Source organism: Neophocaena asiaeorientalis, unplaced genomic scaffold, assembly GCF_003031525.2.
Source record: "Neophocaena asiaeorientalis asiaeorientalis breed wild unplaced genomic scaffold, Neophocaena_asiaeorientalis_V1.1 scaffold100, whole genome shotgun sequence".
In the NCBI taxonomy this organism is placed as follows: Eukaryota; Metazoa; Chordata; class Mammalia; order Artiodactyla; family Phocoenidae; genus Neophocaena; species Neophocaena asiaeorientalis.
In genome coordinates this window covers 9,557,016-9,580,254 of record NW_020173955.1, presented here as the reverse complement: position 1 = coordinate 9,580,254, position 23,239 = coordinate 9,557,016, and the positions used below count along the sequence as shown (strand labels likewise).

The window sequence follows — 23,239 nt, the reverse complement described above, 5'->3', positions numbered from 1 at the left end:
CTTGCTTTCTTCTAGAAGCTTCTGACCCTGCTGTGGGTCCACGTCGCCCAGGACATGGTCGGGAGTAGTGAGGTTGCGGGTTTGGGGGAGAGGGATCCCCTGGCCCCATTAGGGACGCTTATGTTGGTAGCAGCCTGACCAGCTGTTTGTTGGCATCTGTTTTCCTAATCAAAGACTTACTCATGCAAACCAGCCCATTGTGCAGCCCACCCTTCAATTTCCCGATACTCACCCCTCAGTCTCTAGGCACCTGCTCTCGGTCTCATAGAGTCTATTTTTGTGGCTTCTGCCATCCCTTTTATTCGGATTTTTCTGGTGTATGTGTGATGGTGTTACATAGTGGTTTTAATTTGCATTTACCCAGTGTCTAAGAAATTGGAAAGCTTTTCATGTGGTTTTGATTTTGCCATTTGGATATTCTCTTTTTGTGAAGTATCCGAGTCTTCTCCCCATTGCGTGTTCTATATTTTTCATGTTGATTTGTAGGAATGCATTATACGTGCTAGATACGAGTCCTTTTTCAGATTTGTGTATTGCAAATATCCTCTCCCTCCGTGAGTAGCTTTTTCACTATCTTGATGCCTTTTAATGAACAAAAGTTTTGAATCTTCATATATTCCAATTTATCATTTTCCCCTTTAGTTAGTGCTTTTTGTGTCCTGTTTAAGAAATCTTGCCTTTCTAACATCGTTCACATTTATATCTGCAATCCATTTGGAGTTGCTTTTTGTGAATGGTATGAGGGGAGTCAAGATTCATTTTTCCTCCCATATGATTATCTGATTGACCAAGCAGTATTTATTGAAGAGACCATCCTTTCCCCATGCATAGGTTTTTAGATGTTTCCATTAAAAGTGACGTATGTCATTGGCCGGAGCTAGTCAGATGGCCTTGCCTAGCTTCAAGGGGTCAGGGAAATATAATCCTCCCCTGGGATTGGAAGGTGAAGGAAACTGGAAATATTTGTGAGCACTGTGTCGCTTACTCATCACAGACTGTAACTTGAGTAGTGCGTACAAGACCAGTAGAGTTAAGCCAAAGAAAGTAGAGAAGAGGTAATGATGAATAGAAGAGGAGAAATTAATGAAAGACGATAGAGAGTATCAAGCAAAGATTAATAATAAAAGGAAAGAGAATAAATAATATTTGGAATGAAAAATACAGTCACAGTAGTGATTTAAGGAAATATAAGAGAACATGTTGGACAGACTTGTGCCAGTACATTTTCTTTTCTTTTTTTAAAAAATTTTTATTGGAGTGTAGTTGATTTACAACGTTGTGTTAGTTTCAGGTGTATGGCAAAGTGAATCAGTTATATATATATATCCACTTTTTTTTTTTTAGATTATTTTCCCATATAGGCCATTACAGAGTATTGAGTAGAGTTCCCTGTGCTATACAGCAGGTTCTTATTAGTTATCTACTATTTTATATATAGTAGTGTGTATATGTCAGTCCCAATGCTGGTACATTTTCAAACTTGGATGAAATATATGAATTCATGGAAATGTATAACTCATCAACACTGAAATGCAGTGAAAGGCCTAAATAGACATAGAAATAATAAATAGAATCAAGAATTTAAAAAGAATCTTTCTACAAAGTTAGCATGAGGCTAAATGATTTTGAGACAGATACTACCTAACCTTCAAGGAACATATAATCTATTTCTTTTCTTTATTAAACATTCAACACATATTTACTGTGTGCCTGTAGCATGCCTACTACTGTTCTAGGCCCTTAGGATACATTGTTAAACAGAACAAAGATCTCTTCCCTCTTGGAGTTTCTAGCAGAGGAGAAAGACAATAAATAATAATGATAAAAAGTAAATGAAACATATTAGAAAGTGATAAGTGCTATAGATAAAACAATAGGTAGAGGTGAGTAAGGGGATTGAGAATCCTGGGGGTAGGGAGTGGGGAGCAGATTGTAGTTTTAAATAGGGTAAGCAGAGGAAACTTCATTGAAAAGATAAAATTTTGGCAAAGATTCAAATAAGATGAGGGATTTAGCTAAGTGGATATTCTGAAGAAGAGCATTCTAGGAAGAGAGAAGAGCTAAGCAGAGGCCCTAGGACAGGAGCATGCTTAGGGTGTTCAAGGAATAAAAAGGAGATCAGTGTGACTGGAACAAGGTGAATGAGAGAGGCCAGATCAAGTAGGATCGTACATGATATTGTAAGAAGTTTGGCTTTTATTCGTAGTGAAATGGGAAACCACTACAGGATTTTGAACAGAGGACTCAAAATGTGATTCATGTTTTGCATGGATCACTCTGGCTCCTGGGTGAAGAGTAGACTGTGTGGGGCCAGTGGTAGATGCAGGGAGATCTTTTAGGAGTCTATCAAAGTAATACAGGTGAAAGATGATATTTCTTAGACCAGGTGGTAGCAGTGGAGGTGGATAGTGGTTACAGTATGATGGTAGAGCCAGCATGATTTCATGGTGAATTGGATGCGGGGTATAAGAGAAGGAAAGAAGTCAAGGATGACTCTGTGGATTTTGACCTGAGCAGCTGATAGGATGGAGTTGCCAGAAGCAGAGATAGGGAAGGTTATGAGAGAGCAGACCTTTGCAGGAAAATCAGAAGTTTGCTTTTGGACATGTTAAGTTTGAGATGACTGTTGGACAACAGAGTTGAGATACCAAGTGGGTATTAGGACTTTGGAGCACAGGAGAGGTCTGGGATGGGGATACATATTTGGAAATAATCAGCATACATGATATTTAAAGCTGTAGTTAGAGCTTGCTGAAATCACCAAGGATGTGAGCAGCGATAGACCAAGCCCTGAGGCCTCCAAAATTACAAGGTCAGGGAGAAGAGGAAGAACCAGTAAGAGACTAAGGAAAGACCAGTGAAGTAGGAGGGAATCTGAAAATGTGCAGTACGCTGAAAGCCAAATGTATAAAGGAAAGTGTTCAACTGTGTGATGTGGTGCTGACAGGCCAGGTAAAACGAGAGTTGACCAATGGATTTTACAACAAAAGTGATAGAGGTCAGAATAGGTTTTAAAGGGAATGGGAGGAAGGAAATTGGAGACAGTGAATATTGATAATTCTGTTGAGGAATTTGCCAAAAAGGGAAATAAATGGAGTCATCACTTGACAAGACCACTTTTAGAGGAGTGGTAGGGTGACAGCTTGACTGTAATGGGTTTAAGAGAAAATCCATAAGGGAGAAAGTGAAAATAGCAAGTATATACGACTTGCCATTTTGCTCCAAAGAAATGGGATGGTGGCTGGTGGGGAGAGTGGGTCAAAGAAAACGTCTTTAAAATGGGAGAAAAAGATTGCAAATGATTCAGCAGGGGGCAAAAATTAATAATGTAGGAGAGAGAAAGGAGAATCATTGGAGGGATGTCCTTGAATAGGTGAAAGCAGATGGAATCTAGTGCCTATGTAGGGGGGAAGGAGTCAGCCTTCAATAGGAGCATGACAAGTTCACCTATGGGAACGAGAAGGCAAAGTATGAGGGTGTAGTTGCTGCTTGGTGGGTATAAGTGATGATGGAGTCTATGAAATTCTCTTCTCTTTGCTTCAGTGTTCTCGGTAAAGGAGAAAGCAAGATTCAACTCAAGTGAGAAAGTGGGAGTCTGGGGAGAGAGGGGTAGGAAATAGTTTTCTAGAGAATCAAAGAGTGACTGGATTACGACATATGGTATGATTGTCACACAGCATTAAGATCATGAATTTGAAGTGAGGCACCTCGGCATGGTTGTGAATTTCTCTTCAGCCACATTCATTTACAGGTGCAGCATGAGTAAGCAGAGTTGGATTTAGTCAGAGCTGAAGCAAGAAGGGCAAGAGAATGATTGTAATCTTGATCTTAGAATCTAAGCTAGAGGAGTAAAGGACGTATAGGGACGGGGGACAGTGAAAAGGTGGCCTGATCAATGGATTGGAAGACCCAGGGAATTGAAGGGTCCCTGGGTTTAAGTACCAGAGTGAGCTAGAAGGATGAGAGATAGTGGTCTGAGAGTGGACTGCAGGGAGTTGGTTAGAACCCTACTCCTCCATCCAACTTGGGCTCCAATGAGGCATATTGAGGACGAGGTCACTGCAGGGGAGGAGGTCAGTGTACCAGGAGGCCTGGGTGGGAAGGATCACCTGTGTGTATATTGAAATCGCTGAAAGATGAGAAAGTGAGAATAAGCCAGGAGCTAAAATCCTTGAGAAATGAGGGAGAAATGACATGAGAATAGCAAGAATGCAGGGTATTAGGTGATTTAAACTGATGCCAGGAGATTTAAAGCTGGGTCTGTATTCTAGGGCCACAATTAATTATATAACACCACCTCCTTTGGCTAAATTAGTTAGCCAAAAGGCAGACAAGTTTAGAATTTGATATTACTTAATGTCACAGAGCCTGTATTTTATTATTTTTTTCTTTCTCAAAGTGTGCAGAAGAAAGTCACACATATGTTAGGTGATCAAAAACAAGGAATGTATATGTTTTTGAAAATTGGAAAGTGAGTAGTGATAATACTCTTTGAGTTCAGTGCGAAATGTTATTCTCTTTTGGGGTCTTTCATTCTGCTTGTGCCCTAGAGTATGGACTAGAAACTACTGAGAAGAACAAAATACGATTTTAACTTTGGGCTTGAAACATTCTGGCTATAAAAGTGTTTTAAGGGGAGTAAGGAGAGCTAATACAAAATCTCAGAAATATCTAGTCAACCAGAGGCAGAAAGAGGGAAGGGGGAGGGAGAGAAAGAGAAAGAAAAAGGAAAGAAAAGAAGAAATATGAGTAAAGAAAGAAGATGGCTTTGGGGGAAGAGTACAGTTTAGCCACAAATCTGCACATCACAGAATTGTGAACGTTTAAATTCTCTGGGAAACAGAAACAGCATGATGTTTTAAAAGCTAAACTTAATAAAAGATGAATGAAGAGAGCCTGTGAATTGTATAGTTTTATTTTTCTTTGACTCCTCAAATATCATTCAGTTCTTACTTGTTTTGAAAGGAATCTCTCATTCTTGGCCTAAATTCTTTAAACAAGTGTGTTTGTTTGGTGACTTGCATACAGAAATACTGTTCTTTGGGCTAGGCCACCCAGTTTAGAAAGCTGAGGGCCTCTGTACTTAAGACTCAAAAGAATGTTGGTAGACAAGAGAAGGAGATGTACACTTTGTTAATTTCCTCTGTTTCCCATAGACCATTAAACTGTGTTTGAAAAGGAAATGGTAAAAAAGAAGCTTTGAGTGATTAACCAAGCAGCTTTATAGCTGCAGTCATCTCTATTGCCTCTTAGAAATAGCATATAAATATAGAAGTAGGGAGAAAATATTTGAGTTACCAGGGTGTGGGTAATGAGTTACTCTGGGAAAGTTAATAATTATGATTTAATCATTTTCTACCACTACAGCACTCATAGAGAGCAAATATACATTATTGTGCCTAATAAAACGTTAAGAGGCTGAGGTCTGTGTAGGGTGGCGGGTAGAGCCAGGTGACAGGGGTGACCAAATCAGCCAGGGATACACAGAGCCATCACAGAAATTCAAAATATAGGTCAAAACACTAAGTAGAATGTTTGTAATATCTAAATGTTAAACATACATAATCATTCTACCCTAATTGAGATAAAATTAATTTTTAAAAATAATGAAATTGATACTGTAGCAAATGAATAAAATTCAGTTAATCATGAAAAATCGAAATAATATTATTGGATCTTTTAAAAAATAGTGTGATCTTAAAAAACAAAGTTCATTGATGGTGTCATCATTGCAGTATGAGCATAGTTTGGGGTCAGAAATTTCCAGCAGCTTTAAAAACTCAGGCTCTACATTAGTAGCAGAATGGTGAACAGAGTTTTGCTCTAATTCTTAGTATTTTCTTCTTAGCTGTCATTTTAAAATAATTTCTCTTTTTGATCTTTTTTTCTTTAGAAACAGGAATATTTTTATGTTTTAGCACACTACACCCTCACTGCACCCTATGAACTAGCAGGTAGGAAAACTGAGGCACAGAAATTATAAGTAATTTGCTCATGGACACATAGAAAATCACAAAGTCAAGAAATGAACCCAGATAATCAGACTCCGAAGCTCTTCCTGTTAAACACTGCAGGGTACACTCTGAGCCTTTCTCAGCCTCAAGTCTCTCGTCTATAAAATATGGTCTATAATTCTTATTTCTCATGGTGGTTGCCACAATTAAATAAGATGTGGAGCTTGGGCAGGGGAGATGTTCTTTATCTGCTTCTGTATTGCTGTCTTTATCTGTTTCTGTATTGTTTGATTTGTTATAATGAGCATGAATTATTCATGTATTTTTAATCAAGAAAAAAAAATGTTAAGGCCTATAAGAGTGTCTGGCACAGAGAGGCACCCAATAAAGTCATTATTATGTCTGAGAGCAAAGTCAGAGTTTCCATTTGAATCAACAGGGATTTGTCATCTCTGGAAGCTTGGGTGCAAAGGGAAGAAATAAGATAGGGGAACAGCTAGAAGAGAATCCAGGGTAGAGGTTTTTACTTGCCAGTGAGAGGGGCTTGTTCATCTTAAAGTGAGGGTGGGAACGATTGGGAGGGAGAGCGCACTGGTTTAGGCAAGTGGGAATTAACCAATGGAGCAAAATTCCAAGGAATTTGGGGTTGGGGGAGTCCTAGAACTTTGGATGAATTAACTTAACTTTGCAGAAGATTAACAGTGACTTATTAGTCAATAAGGCCCATTTTCTAAGGTAACAAAAAATATCTATCATTTTGGAAAATGAGAAAGGAATTAAAAGAACTCTGGTGTTCTTTACTTATCTGCCTGGTTCTGGGGGATATGAGAATAGGTTTTCTGAAGAGGAGCCATCAGTTTATTTTTCCATTTGTGGATTACAATGGTAAAACGACTGTTGGCAAAAGAACATCTTTTCAAGCAGCTTCCCTTGGTGTAGGTCAGAGGGGCAACAAGAGGAGTTATTTCTGCAGCTGGAAAAAAGGTTCAGAGCTGTCTTCCTGGAGACAGCTCCCATTTCAGAGTCTAAAATAGATTTGAATTACTGTGCTATTGGGGAATCGGGGCCTATTCATTCTAAGCACATCTGTTGGTAACTGTTGAAATTCAAATAAATTCAAATAAAGTGCAAGTAATGCTCGTTTTACACTTATCGATTTCAAGGAGTGTTAAAAAACACATATACAGAAAACCTACACTCCAGTCACTGACACTGCTTAAGACACAACATGGAAAGCCTTGATTTTCTGCCAACCATAGTTCCTTTGAACCTGAGCCACCACATTTTAATTCCTTTAAAATGCTCCTTCCTCCCTACCTGAACTTTTCAACTGAGATTCATTTTCATTTCAAAAGTTTAAATATGAACTATATCAAACAGTTCTGTAGTTTGATTTTGATCATTCCACAGCTTTCAGTAGTGAAATGAGGAGGTTAGACTATTGAACTCATAAAGCCAGGATTGAATAAATGCATTTTTCTCTTTGTCTCCTCTCCAGTTTTAGTAAATAAAAAATTTCAGTTAGGTGCTGTGATTAAGGAAACTTGGTATATCTATTTATTTATATATGACTCCAGTCCATAAAGGATTCAAGGCATCTTTAAGCAGGCAAACACAGGACAGAAGAATAAGGGAAATTCCTTTTTTTCAATTAAGCCATGACTCTCTTATAAGGAAATTTGATCTATCAAATGTATACAAAGAAATAGAACCATTTTAAGGTTGTGAGTTTTAATTTTTTTCTTAATAGTTAAAATTTTGAATAGCGTTTCAAGTACCATATTTATGTCATTACCTTGGAGTTTACAGTGTTACAAGTAGATACCACACCAAGTATATTACATGAATTATCTCCTTTAGTTTAAACCTCATAATTACTCTATGAAGTAGTATTATTTCCATCTTATAGATAAAAGTATCCAAGGCCTTACAAATAAATAATTTGCCCAAAGTCACATAACGAGTCAGAATTCAAATCCATGTCTGTTATTTTGAGTTATTAACTCCTAATCTAAATTATGCCTTATACATGGGAGGCGGTGAAAGAGAAGATCAAAGACCATAAAAGTAAATAGAAATATATTAGAAATTACAGAAAAGAAATTTACATGTAAAAGGAGACATTTGTCTAAAGCCAGGCAAACTTTTACAGAAAGTATTATGGTAAAAATAAAGCATCAGGAAGGAAGAAGACAAACATGGTACCAACAGCCCAGAACAGGGCTCCACAGACAAAGGTGTGGCAAAATCACACACTCAGTTCTCAAGGTGTGTGCTTGCCTTCTCTAGTGCCTTTGGGAAATGTGAGTGCTCTCTGTAAGGTTCTGGAGGGTGAAAGATCCTTACTCTAGGAAACTTCATAACTTACCAGCTGGCACTAATATTTCTGGTTTCTTCTAACTCTTTGCTTTCATCTGTATGTTGAAAAATACAATCAATATTAGAGTCTGTTGTTTAATAACTAGTATTGTTCAACTGCTAGTATAGGGGTTTCCTGATTCCTTCCCAATCTTATTTACAGAAAAAATATCATCCATGATTCCACTATTCTTTGTCAATAGTGATTTTCATTTTTGCCTTTTTTTGATGTGCATGAGTAGAATTATTATTTGGCTCCCTTCCATCATTAAATAATAACATTTTTTCAGTTTTCATAATTATAATTCTAAGGGCTATATAATAGTCTACTGAATTGATATAGTATAATTATATTGGGCATTTTTTTGTTTGTTTCCAGTATTTTGCTATTATAAATATCCTTCCAAGAACTGATTAATGTATATAATTTAATTGTATTTCTTTATAAGTGAATTGTACGTTTATATCCTTTGACCATTTATCTCTTGAGGTTTTAAAATTTGTGAAAATTTGAGTTAGTTCTTTATGTATTATATATACACTACTTTTCTACCATGATCAATCCAAATGTTTCCCAATTATGTTTCCCTTCTTTTAATTTTGTTAGTTGTTTATGTTACAACCATTTTTTTACTTGATGTTTTTAAGCTATTTATTTTTTCCTTTGTGATTTTCATCACTGCCCTGAGCTTTACAAAGATACTATCCCTCTAAAGATTTCATTAATATTTGATTTTTCTTTTCTCATAGCTTTGCTAAGAATTAAAGCAAATATTTACTCTTTAATCCACGAGAGGCTTATTCTGGCAATGTGGTGTAAGAGCTGATCTAAATCACTTTTTGTTTTGTTTTGTGTTTGTTCACCAGTTACCCTGGCAATTATTAGAGTTTAATTAGGCAATTATTAAATAGAATGAGGCAGTTATTAAATAAATATTATTTTCCTTAATTTTATGATAGTTATATATTACATTTATTTCTGTATGTCCCACACTTCTGTATTTTAATCATTTAATTAATATACTTTGTTTTAGCGTTTCCTGGGAACTAGATCAGCAACATAACTTGTGGTTTCTTTGTTAGTGTAGAATTTTAATATTTAACAAATAGTAAATTTTACTTGGTGAAATTCATTTTCCTATATGATAACTGTATATATCTCAATTTGTTCATCTTGTTTTATATATTCTAATACACCTTTATAGTTTTATTTACATATAGCTCATAAGTCTTTATAATTTTCTTTATAACTGTCATGGGCAGTTCTGTTAAGTTTATCCATCCCCTTTTTTTTGAATGGAATTTCTTTCCTTTTTATTACGTTATTGAGCTGGTGGTTACCAGGATAAAGAAAGCCCCTAATTATGGTAAATTCATTATAAACCCGGTCACTTGGATAAACTCATGGGCTAATAAATTTAAACAGATTTCTTAGGATTTTTATACATGCAATGCTTTCTGCAAATAATCAGTTTTCTCTCTCCCTTTAGTGTATCATTCTATTGGCACAAAGCGAATACCCACTAAATGGCAGTTGCCGTTTCTGTATTAAAAAGAATATTAGGTGAGTCAGGAAACTTGAATCCTACTGTCAGTTCCTCAACTAAGAAAGCCATCTATGAAGCACCTTCTGTGGGTCAGGCACCATGCTAGGCACTTTACATAGTCCATCTTGCCTAAGGCTTAGAGTAAGCCTACAGAGTATATATACTATTAAATATCATAGGTAAGGGAACTGATAGGTAAGTTTAGCAGGTATAGAAGCCAAGGCTGGCCCATGCTAGGCCCCCAATAGCAATAAAAAATGGAACACGGAAGTGTCTAACTGTGGCAGTCTGTGCGTGAAAGGCCATGGGCCGATGGCTCTGGAGTCCTTGACCTGACAGGTTTCTTGATTCCCTGGGGACAGCACTGACCACTGAACTTTGGCCAAGGGTCTGAGGAACTAGGGAGACATGGAGAAGCTGCATCAGCTCACTTTCATCCTTATCTTGTACATACGCTTCACACTTCCTGCTTCCGGGTCACGCAGTAAACGCGAGTGAAAGCAGTCCTGAAGGAAGTCTGTGTTCCCCTTCTCACCAGCCTTTCAACCCAGATCAGCCTTTTGAGGTCTGGCTTAGCTCAGTGGGTTAACTAATTTGTCCAAGATTACCAGTGAGTGATGGGTAAGTGGCTTGCTCCACAGCCAGTGGTCTTGCAGTGTGGTTTGGACAGGTCATTTCACCTTTCTGCTATAATTCCCTCATCTGTATGATGAAAGAGTCAGATAAATAATCCAGTTCTGACAGGCAGACTGTTGGTGAATACACCTTATACGCTTCTTCAAGACTGCAAATTCCTCAGACTATACTTTCCACGTTCTTGAATCACTCATATTACTTTGCACATAAGAAATGCTCAGTGAATATTTGTTGATGCAGAATGAATGAATGAATTGATCAATCAATTGAAGAAAATAGTCTTAATGTTTTTCTTTTCTTTTTAAAAAAAAAAAATTTATTTATCATTTTGGCTGCACTGGATCTTAGTTGCGGCATGCGGAACCTAGTACCCCCGACCAGGGATTGAACCCAGGCCCCCTGCCTTGGGAGCACAGAGTCTTACCCACTGGACCACCAGGGAAGTCCCTCTTGATGCTCTTCTCACAAGAGATTTTCAATGCTAGAACACAGGATCCTGCAGGGGCCCCTAAAATCTCATTTCACATTTCAACTGTGGAATCTTTTATAAAGATAGCATTTGTCATGAGCCTTTTTATAAGAAGATGCTTAGCAGGGGTCAGCTTGTTTTCATCTGAAAAGAATAAAGAATTGAGGTTAGGAAAGCAGGAAGCCTAGAAAGGAGCCAGGTTTGGAGCTGTGGTAGGTAGACTTTCCTGTAACAAAGCTGTTTCGGCTGTTTTTATCTTTGTGCTGCTGTTCTAGCAACACTATGACAAAACTGTGACTATTCAAACTTAATAAAACTAGAGCCTGTCCAAAATCAATTCTGAGTAAATGATGAACTGTGGGGAGCATACCTTAACACCTCTGTTTGGGCATGCTGTAGAAAACTACCAAATCTTATGTCCTGTCTATAATTTAAACACACAGTGTTTTAAATGCACCCTTAGAAGATCTAATAAAATTACTTGCATATTATTTAATAGTGTGTTCTCTTTTTATGCCAAACAAATCCAAAGGAAGCTACCCAGCCCTCAGGAGGCATAGAATCTGTGGATTTTGTAATTACTGATTTTGAACTTAAAATCTCATTGAAGTCACTAGTTAATATTTCTAAATCTTTATATCTGAAAACTTCTGAGCATATATCCCAACAACCTTCCTGCCCCCTCTGCCATCCCCAGCCAAAGGTGGGAGGGAGGGAAGACCTGTACTGCCAATAGTTAACAAAGGTTATTTCTGGAATAAAAACTAGGATCTGCAGCATGCACGAGTGTCTGGTTTTGTCTCTTGAGCTTTACAAAGACCAGCATCATATTGAGACTATAAAACTATTGTTCTCTGAAACTAAAAGAAAAATCTAGGAAAATTAAGCATTTTTGTTGAAAATTACTGAAATGTCAAATTTTTAAAACTAAGTTGTTACATAAAAGGAAGCATATGGAGGAAAAGCTATAAGGAGTCAAACTGTTTTTTATGAGCCACAGTATTTGCAGGAAAAGAAAACATGACAGAGACCACACCAGTTTCTCTAACATGGATACAAAGGAGAATCACGTCATCAAAGCAGCAGGTTTGTGCTGCCACAGTAAAGATCATCGGTGGCGCTTTCCATATCCTTTAACTAAACCAAAATACCTGCATTCAGTTGCAACCTGAGAAACAGGCAATAAAGTCACAAATGTCTTTACTTTTAAAAAATATTTTTACCACTTTGTAATAGTGTTTAGTTTTATTGTCCCAGAACAGGAAAAGGAAAACATCGTGTTGATTAAATTTTGGTAATAACTTACTCATTATGGGCATAATTTTTACATCGTCAATGTTATTTCAGTTTGCAAGAAGAGGTACAGGGCTCGGTTACAGAAAATATCATGGCAACCTGAACTGAGATGGTTCTGAATTCTCTAGACTGTTTCAGGTTTCCTAATATTAAAGTTCTATGCAAGGTAAGGTATGAAAGAAGAAAAAAACCTCATCTAAACAAGCTTGCTCTTAATAAATACACTAATAAAGTTTATTTTGACCTTGAGTTAAAATGATCCAGCTCTACTGGATGACTCTGATGGGGCTGCTCTTTTGTATTTATTCAAGTTAAATTTCAGATAAGCCCTTGAATTGTGTGAGCTCAACTATATTCTCTAAAAGAGAGCCAGACTAATGTGAACCTGAATCCAAGTGTACTTTTCCAGTAACATCTGACTAGTTGGATCTCATCTGTCGTGTTATCTCACTATGTCACACTCCCAACCACAGGAAACTGAGGACTAGCTCTCACTAGGAGAAACTGATAGCTCTCAGAGTATGGATCAGCTTTGTAGGTATTTAACAATCCTCCTCCTAAGGAATACCAAGCTCTGAGAAATGATTAAGCAGATTTATAGAATCTAACATATTAAGCGAAATCCATTTAGGAGAATTTGGAATGTCAGCATGTGCTGTCTTATGATGAACATCCAAGCCCTGCCTGGTTTGCCTAACAGAGTATTTATAAGTTCCAGTTTAATGTAATTTCTTATTAGTTAATATTTAGTCAAACAATAAAATGCGACATTAAGCATATCCCTAACTATATTTAGTATAGTAGTTTACACAGCAATTGCTATGGGTTCTATATTTATGTATCATACATCTTTTTCTGGAAAAAAATTGAAGCTGGCTTAAATAGCTTACATGTTTGCCCTTTCTACCGTTAGGAGAGATTCCTTTAAAGAAATTATAAATGCCTTAGGTATACTCTTTTTAATATTTACTCCCTCTAATCATCCTCTGTGTGTACCTTGATTATTCATTCAGAAATACAGCTAGGTTCTCATCTTTTCAGAAAAAAATCCACATCCTTAGCAAGCTGTACAAGACCCTTCACCATCTAGCCATGGCCCCAGTAATCCATTTTCATCTGTAAGAATCTCCCACTCACAATGTCTGGTGTCTCCATGTTGTCAGTTTGGATATTTCAGCCACTATTTTCCTTTGTTAATAACACCTCATAAATATGTTAGTCTAACAGTTTTCAATATTATAAAACGTATTTATACACGGGTGAAAAATCACTTCTTGCATTACCACATTGGAGTTACTAAACCACTGAAAAGACTTATACCATTGGTAAAATATTACATAGTATTTAACTCTGGATGTCATTACCTCCCAGCAAGAGAAATTGCCAATAAAATTTCAACATTCATTGTAATGACTTTGACTTCGATCACAAAAGCCAAGTTTTATATTTCGACCTGTGTTCAGATTGTTCTTTCTCATAGGGGAGAGAAAAAAAAGAAGAAATGTTTTATTCCCTTAGGCATCTTTCAAACTCATTCATAATCTTTTATTAATTTTAAATTGATACATATTTATTGGAGAATTTGAAAACAAGCAAAGAAAAAACGAAAGGAAACTACCCATATTTCAGGAGATACCCACTATTACCACTTTTTATGTCTTTCAAATATTTTTCTGTCAGTATATTTTGTTTTACAAAACTGAGGTCATACTATATACTGCAAAACTATACCGTTTTGCAACTTGCTTTTAAAAAACTTAATACCATGTATGTTTTAAATTTTTATTTATTTATTTTTTGGCTGCGTTGGGTCTTTGTTGCTGCACACGGGCTTTCTCTAGTTGTGGCGAGCAGGGGCTACTCTTCGTTGTGGTGCGCGGGTTTCTCATTGCGGTGGCTTCTCTTGTTGCTGAGCACGGGCTCTAGGCGCGCAGGCTTTGGTAGTTGTGGCACATGGGCTCAGTAGTTGTGGTGGCTCACGGGCTTAGTTGCTCCATGGCATGTGGGATCTTCGCGGAACAGGGCTCAAACCCGTGTTCCCTGCATTGGCAGGCAGATTCTTAACCACTGTGCCACCAGGGCAGTCCCCAGAAAACTTAATACAATATTAAAAATGTCTTTATTGGTAAAAATTCATCTTCATAATTTTAACAGCTATCATTCCTTTATCTGGAAATACAGTAACTTATTTAACCAGTTCCCAATTATTGGACATTTAAATTGCCTGAACTATTTTCCTGTTACATACAATACAATGTACATCCTTGAGGCAAAATCTTTACGTACATCCTCAATGATACTTTAGGATAAATTTTTAGGAGTAGAATCACTGTCACATTTTTAAAAATAATTTTTATTGTAGTATAGTTGATTTACAATGTTGTGTTAGTTTCTGCTCTACAGCAAAGTAAGTTATACATATACATATATCCACGCTTTTTAAGATTCTTCTCCCATATAGGTTATTACAGAGAATTGAGTAGAGTTCCCTGTTCTATACAGTAGGTCCTTATTAGTTATCTATTTTATATATAGTAGTGTATATATATCAATCCCAGTCTCCCAGTTTATCCCCCCCTTTCCCCCCATAACCATAAGTCTGTTTTCTACATCTGTGACTCTATTTCTGTTTTGTAAATAAGTTCATTTGTAGCATAATTTTTTAGATTCCACATGTAAGCGATGTCATATGGTATTTGTCTTTCTCTGTCTGACTTACTTCACTCAGTATGACAATCTCTAGGTCCATCCGTGTGCTGCAAATGGCATTATTTCATTCTTTTTTATGGTTGAGTAATATTCCATTGTATATATGTACCACATCTTCTTTATCCATTTCTCTGCTGATTGACATTTAGGTTGCTTCCATGTCTTGGCTATTGTAAAGAGTGCTGCAATGAACATTGAAGTGCATGTATCTTTTCGAATTATGGTTTTCTCCGGATATACGCCCAGGAGTGGTATTGCTGGGTCATATAGTATTTCTATATTTAGTTTTTTGTGGGGTTTTTTTTGCGGTACGCGGGCCTCTCAGTGTTGTGGCCTCTCCCATTGCGGACGCACAGGCTCAGCGGCCATGGCTCAGGCGCCCAGCCGCTCCACGGCATGTGGGATCCTCCCGGACCGGGGCACGAACCCGCGTCCCCCGCATCGGCAGGCGGACTCTCAACCACTGCACCACCAGGGAAGCCCTATATTTAGTTTTTTAAGGAACCTCCATACTATTCTCCATAATGGTTGTACCAATTTACATTTCCACCAACATTGTAGGAGTGTTCCCTTTTCTCCACACCTTCTCCAGCATTTATTGTTTATAGATTTTTTGATGATGGCCAATCTGACCAGTGTGAGGCTGAATCACATTTTATTTATCTAATTAGGCAATGCATGATAGATGTACAAAAATTCAAAAGGAACAATAGGATATTCAGTGAAAAATAAGCCTTCCTCCTTGCCCTCCCTCCAGATATTCTTCTCCCTCCTGGAAGGCAGCTACTTTTAGTAGTTTTCATTTATTTTTGCAGAAATATTTAATGCATTTATAAGCTTTTACATATAAATCCTTCAGTGTGCATATTAAGAAATTGGTACAATGGTTTCACTAGTGAAATTTGCTTTATAATTTTATATGCTAGATAATCATAGGCACAAAACTTTCTACAATAAAGCAACATTGAGTTATTTCAGTTCTGTATTATCCCTTAATTTAGATTATACTTTTATATAATAAAATGTCATTTATCAACTACCGTTGTTAGTATTTTTATCTTCATGGTACACTTTTAAAACTTTTTATTATAGAAGGTTTCAAACACACCTGAAAGTAGAATAATACAATGAAGCCCCAAGTATCCAACTAGTATGCACATTTTAAGTCTTTTAATAAACAGTGCCAAGTTTTTCTCTATAAAAGTTTTTTACCAATTTATGCTCCTATCTACATATGAGATTTATATTATCTTCATTTTTGTACTGTTGAATTTTATAGCTGCTGCATCCAATGTTATAGGTATATGTTTTTAAGTAAGAGTAACTCGGTGGCAGGGATGGGAAATCTAGCACAGTAATGCCAGTCAACTTAGTGTCGCTTCCTGGTTCAGTGTGTTCGGAAGAATGATGAGAACAGATGCAGGATCTGTGGGGAAAAGTGCTAGGATTGATTAACAATGTCTACTACAGGGAAAGCGGGGAGGACTGTTGGCACTCGAGTCATATAGTTTGCTGATTCTGCTTTAGCTTATGAGCATAGCAGCATGCTTTTGTATCATTCTTTTGCTTAGTAGCCATAAAACCCAATTTGGCTTATTAAAAGGTGATGAGACATTTCTGTGTACCTATAGATTCCCCAATGCCTGCTGTCATATTGACAGGTTTTCTTAAAAATAAGCTGCTCTTTTTTTTTTTTGGCTGCGTTGGTTGGTCCTTGTTGGTCCTTGGTCCTTGTTGGTCCTTGTTGCTGCACATGGGCTTTCTCTAGTTGTGGCGAGCAGGGGCTACTCTTCGTTGTGGTGCAAGGGTCTCTCATCGCGGTGGCTTCTCTTGTTGTGGAGCATGGGCTCTAGGCGCGCGGGCTTCAGTAGTTGTGGCGCATAGGCTCAGTAGTTGTGGCTCACGAGTTGCTCCGTGGCATGTGGGATCTTCCCGGACCAGAGATCGAACCCTACATTGGCGGGAGGATTCTCAACCACTGCACCACGAGGGAAGTGCCATACGTTGCTCTTTTGAAATGAACTCAGTGATGTTGGAACACACGTAAAGAGCATGCTGCTGCACCATCATTAGGGGAGCAAGTGCAGGGGTTGTATTGTTAGAAGCAGGAAAGGATGACATTTGTCCAGTCACACAGCTTTACCTGGCTCCAAGCAGGAGCATGGATTTGTTGAAGTCTGTGGTGTGGTTTGTGGTCATGGAACAGAGAAGCTAACTGACCCACAGTGAATCAAACCCCAAATCTTATCATTTTAAATTCCATGTTCCCATTTACTGAGCTAACCAGCCACAACAAGAGTAAACTAAAAACCAACATAAAGTATATCAAGTATTTGAGAACTGCTTTTTCATAAACCAATGGATTGGTAAATCTGGAAGGCATCTTGGAGATTGTTTAGATCAGGCTTTGGCAAACTACATCCCAAGGGCCAAATACAGCCCACTGCCTGTTTTTGTAATTAGAGTCGTATTGTAATATAGCCAGGTCCATCGGTTTACATATTGTCTGTGGCTGCTTTTGCACTACAACAGCAGAGCTGAATAGTTGTGACAGACTATACTGACCACAAAGCCTGAAATATTTATTATCTGGCCCTTTATAGAAAAAAATTGGCAACCTCTTATTTAAACCAGACTTTTCATTTTAGAGATGTGGAGATTGGGAATCAAGTAGGTAACTTGAGAAAACAGCTGGCAGAATTCCCCAAATCCCCAACATCAGGATTCAGAGCTATCATCTCTTAAGATTTTGGTAAGATAGAGAGCATTTTTACATCTTCTGGAAGCCCTACTCTACCTTCTTAGGCAGGGCGTCACTCCCTTCTCCACTGCCTTTCAGGCTTACGCAATGAAGACAATGAGAACGCCCTCCTCTACTCATACAACACCTCACACATTCCTTAATCATTGCAGTTATCGTGCGGAATTGTAATCATTTGCTTTTCCCACTAAATTCTGAGTTCATCGGAGGCAGGGACCATGCCATATTTGTCTTTGTAGCCCAGGTTACAGAATAGATATCTAATAACTATGTGCTCAGTGGCTGGCATTTGCCACTTCATCTTCTGTGGCTATTTTAAGGTAAACTTCAACTATTGTGAAGATAAAATGCAAACATTGTGATTTATAATTGTCTATTCCTGACCAACACCCCCCACTGAGATCCATCAATAGGAGATGTCCAGGGCCAAATACTATGGATAGAAGGCAAAAGTCTCAAATATTTTCATTGTATTTGCTAAGAAATGGCCTCAGAGCCAGTCTTGACCTATATTCCTGGCAAACGGACAAGAGGCTGATGTAAATCAAGGACAATGAGGATGCAAAAGAGATGAAAGATTTTTAGAATCAATGGGACATTATGGTTGATTGTGCATGGATGCTGAGTGTCAGAGACTCTCTAGATTCTGTCAAATTTCAGAATGCAGGAGGAAGAGCACATTGGACGAGGGAGGTGTGAGTGGGAAGGGGGTATAGGGTGCGGGTGGAGGTAGATACGGTACAATCAAGTGGGGAGATTCAGTGGACAGTGGATTATATGAATCTGGAACTTTCATGCTAAGTCTAGGTTTAGATGAAATCATTCAAAGAGTAGATAGAGATTAAGAGAGGAGATTAGGAGCAGAAACCCAGAGATCACCAAAGTAAGGACTGAACACAGTAAGAGGAACCCCCACTGAGAAGGAACCCCTGGAGACGTAGGAGGAAGACAAAAGGTGGTGTCCTAGAAGCCTAGGTGGAGAGGAGAAATGCCAAGTAAAACTATTTTGAGGGGAAAAAAATATATGAAGCTTTGGATTTAGTGATTTGGAGGTGTCTGATAACCTTTTGTCTATCCGATCAATCCTTTCACACACTGGCAACTGGAAATATTTTGGAAGGAAAGGAAAACTTTTCTTATATGTCAGTCACTAAAAGTATAAAGCTGGTAGGAAAGATGATGTGCTTTTACACAAATTTGTTCACCAACTACCTTTTCCAGAATATGTGTATCAAATGAGGATTTATACTTCCATTATCTCAGGCTTTTAATAAGTTCTAATAAAAACCCATTTGTGCTGTTCAGATTATACTCTCCCAATGGATGATTTGTCATCATCTGATATTTTATGCTGATTTGAGTACTTTTATATGATGGGCCTAAAATAAAACCAAACCTTCTCAATACATAAAATCATGTCCAAATGGGAGTTGTCTTGAACTAGAATATCTAAAATCGTTTTTAAAAGGTTAAAAAGCAATGCTTATTTAGTGTATGGTAACAGTCAATAAGTATTTGTTGAATGAATGTGTAAATAAATAAATGGTATATTCTCCTATAATTTTTCAACTATATATTGTGATTTTAAAACAAGTCCACAAATTCTTTGACACTCCTCTCACTAAAAGCGGGGTCTAATTCCCATCCCCCTGAATAAGGACCAATTTTAGTGACTGGCTTTTAGCAGATAGAATGCAGTGGACCTGACCCTGAGAGTCTTCCAAGACTAGGTTAGAATAGACAGTCCTCTTCCGCCTGGCTGGCTCGTTCTCTTGGACCCTGTGACTTTGGGCCCTTGAGCTGACAGATGTGTAAGAAGTCTAGCTACCCTGAAGCCACCATGCTGGAAAGAGCACATAGGCATGGAGAGAGTTGTCTGAGGAGCCTCAGATGTTCACAACCCCAGGTGACTGAGTTTTCCCAGGATCACCTGCCACACCTCTGAGTGACTGAGCCATCAAGTTATTCCATTCCTCAGCCTTTGAGCCACCCTCTATAGCATGCATGGCAGGGATGAGTTCTCCCCGCTAAGCTCTGTCCACATTGTAGACTTGTAAGCAGGATAAATATTGTTTAAGTCTCTAGGTTTGAGGGTAGCAACCACAGTAATGGGAACATTCCCTAATTAGAACATCGGCTATATGTTGCCATGAGATTCTTATTGCTTGATCGCCATGGAGAACATTATGATCCTTTAACACATTCCCATTCTGGCTAATTCTCTCTGTGGGAGGGGGCATTCCTGCAGTCACCTACTACTCCAGTAGCCACTGGGTAGAACAGCCTTCACTTCCTTTACCTTTCCTAAATCTAAGGGAAAATATCAGAAATGTTGCCTTCTAAAATTGAAACACGTAAAATCGCCTCTTTCAAAGCAAACTGCCTTAAGATGGGGTTTGTGTGCATGATATGATAAGTGATGGGTTTTTCCTTGTCTCTGCCCTAAAAACAAGGACGTACTGGAATATGTTTCAGTATAATCGGAGAGTATCCTCAGGACAGGAACAAAGTAACTGTAAAGAAAACCACAGCCTCATAAACCTGTGTGAGGCAGTGATGTGGTAAGTGAAAAATGGTGGGTGGTGTCGAGTTTTTTAAAGGTGATCGATACCACCATTTCAGTGTTTTCTAGGGAAGAAGGTTTTATCATTATATATTTTCTAGGCCACAATATGCCTAAACTGGAGAAAGAACAATCTATTGTAATTCTGTCTCATTAGCGTGCTTCCCCAATTGGAAAATTCTCGTACAGATGGACGATATATTTGACAAATAGAGCACCCGATATAAACGAATACATGGTATTGTATTTTTCTAAATTGATCTATGAATTTGGTTAGTAATACATTTGTTCCCCTGAACTTGATCACTTCAGAGAAAGCTTTTAATATCAATTTCCTAGACCACTGAAGACCACTGGCATCTCCACCAATGTAATGATGCCTCATAGGATTCTATAGGAAGCTGCTAGCTAGTTTCTTTCTTTCTTTGATGTAAGTTTAGCTATAGCAGGAAATGGTGTGTGATTCGAAGAGGCTCCCAAACATAAGTCCTCATCTGGATGACTGCCAGATCAAATAGTACTTTCTAGACCCAGTGTCAGGGAGTCTGGTTTCTTCCACAGCAGGACCCATCTTCTGGCTTTAGCTTCATGGTTATAACTTCTGAGACTTCAGGCCTCTAATTCTATTCAAATGTAAACATACCACTCTGGTGAGTTTAGATTTACATGCCTAGTTTGAATGGCCTCATCTGCAAGTCATTTGGAAAACTAAATATAACAGTCGTTTACTATATAAGTAGCTTTCAATTCAAAAGAGGGAGATGTAATTAATTAAACTGCATTCTGATTCTAGTACTACACATTCTTTAATCATTTTATTAATCGCTTCAGAGAAATCAAGCAATTTTAAAATGCAATATTAAAATTATGTACAATTTTACCTTAGAAGAGGGGGAATCATTACATCTGTCAACTTCTTCCATTAAATCCTTTTCTTTCTTCTCCCTTTTAGCCCCTAATCCTTCCCTCTTTCACTTTGTCACCTCCCACTAGACAGGTAACTTGGATATACAGATGATGTCCTTTTATTTGTCTAAGATTAATCCAGCTGTTAATAAATTAGATTTTTTTTATGAAAAATACAACAGTTTTAAGTCATCCTAGGAGCATATACAATTTAAATTTGTTATCAGGGTGACACCACTTATAAGCTGAAATGGCCTTCTTACTGCCTATCTTGAACCTCCCTATGAACTGAGTCACATGCTTACATTTAAAGATAAAACACCCTCCTAGGGGAAAACAAGAATGGAAAAATAATTTTTTTTTTTTAACCCTGGGAAGTTCAAAAAGATAAGCCATTTCCCTGAGACATCTCCATAAAGAAGAGTTTCACTATTTGATTTCCTGTTAGATATTTAAAGGTATTCTGAAAGCCCCCATCTTCAGGGTTAACATGTAAGTGCAGTAAGCTCTGTCACAGACGATCCCTTTAAAATGCAGCCCAACAGTCTTCCATTAACATTTAATTTTTCTGATTTTCCACCTATCAAATCTCCTGCTTGATCAGTGGTACTTGGGTCATTAGCTGCCTCTCCATTCTACCTTCGAACTATTCTTTTGATTCAATTCCGCACAAATTATTTCAAAGTGACTGTCAGGGACAGCTTTGTGAGTTCGTCTTTAAAGTCAGTGCAGGCACCTCTCGGCTTGGCTTCCACGAGGCTGGCGGGCCTGGGAGAGCCGAGGCCCCAGCTCCTCCAGCAGCCGCAGCAAAGCGCTGCCCGCGGCGCTCCATCAGCACCACGCTCGCTGGAGGCTGCAGCCGGGTGGGTGCCCGCAGCGCCCACGCCGCGCTCAGCGGAGCATCCAGCCCGAAGCTGCCCTTGCCTGACGGTGGCGGCTGAGAGTTCTCTGTCCGGTTGTTCAAGGCCCGGGTCAGGACGGCGGCCACGGAGACGGCTGCCCTGTAGATACACGTTTTTGTGACCTCAGAACGATGGGTGTCTCTCTGTAATGGAACAGGTATCTAGCAAAGTCGGTTGTAAAACAAAACTCTATAAATAAATCTCCATACCCCTATCCAATAATTTCCTTTATAAAAATCAAGGAAACAGCATCAAGGAGAAAAAGAAAAAAGCAAAACACAATCCTCACAGCTTTATATGTTTAAACCTCACTTTGTTCCCAACATGACTTAAAGTGATTTGTAAGGCTATGTAAAACTGTAACAAGAGAGTGTACATTTACAAGTGGAAAAGGATAAAAAACAAGGGTGGAGACATAAAATAGAGCCAGGAGCTAGGCTTTAAAAAATGTCTGAAATAATGGCCTCTGCTCTGGGCGGGTCACAGTTTGGCTCTAAATTATCTAGTAGCCCTTTGTCAGCTAATGGCATCACCCCAACAATTCAATTTGCTTATGAGCATTTTGGGGGAGGTGGGGAGAGAGGTCAGGGTGAGGGGTGAAAATACAGGTGAGTCTGGCCAACTCCCTTCTCATTTGGCTCCATGTAGGAGTAGATTTTAACATATCAGGAACAGAAAACATCCTAGACCATGTGCCCTTAAAGCAATCCTCCTCGACTATTGTTCTTCTGAGGCAAGGCGCTTGTAAATACTGGAAGGCACTGAATTCAGAGCAGAGGTAGGCTTGGCCTGCCAAAAACAACCTTAAAGTTGTGTAAAGCTGCTGTGTCTCTCCTCTCCTCCACAGTCAGACAGCTCAAGAGATTGATCTGTTCTTGCTGTCTTCATTTCTTCACTTCCCCCTCACTCCTAAAACCATTCTAATCCGGATTCTGCCCCCACCACGTCACTGAATCTGATCTTGCAAAGGTCTCCAAAGTATTCTTCAGTTCATCTTTTATTTGGGTCTCAGGAGCATTTGGAAGTTGACGTCTCTCTCCTTCTTAAAAATATTCTTTGTACTTAGTTTTCCTAATGTTGCAGGAAGGGGAGTCCCTTTCAGGGTCCAAGAGTGGGCCCTTGTCTAATACTGGGAAAT

General features: G+C 38.4%; 2 protein-coding genes across 2 annotated transcripts in view; one reads left to right on the top strand and one right to left on the bottom strand.

The window, feature by feature from the left end:
* ACYP2 (acylphosphatase 2) overlaps positions 1 to 23,239 on the top strand; it is a 160,140-nt gene that overhangs the window by 123,370 nt on the left and 13,531 nt on the right. The gene's annotated exons all lie outside the window — the stretch shown is intronic.
* Positions 1 to 23,239, bottom strand: part of TSPYL6 (TSPY like 6) — a 35,018-nt gene that overhangs the window by 1,128 nt on the left and 10,651 nt on the right. Inside the window, 2 exon segments of the mRNA XM_024753024.1 lie at positions 3 to 99; positions 21,936 to 22,262. Coding sequence (XP_024608792.1) covers positions 3 to 99; positions 21,936 to 22,262 — 424 coding nt within the window.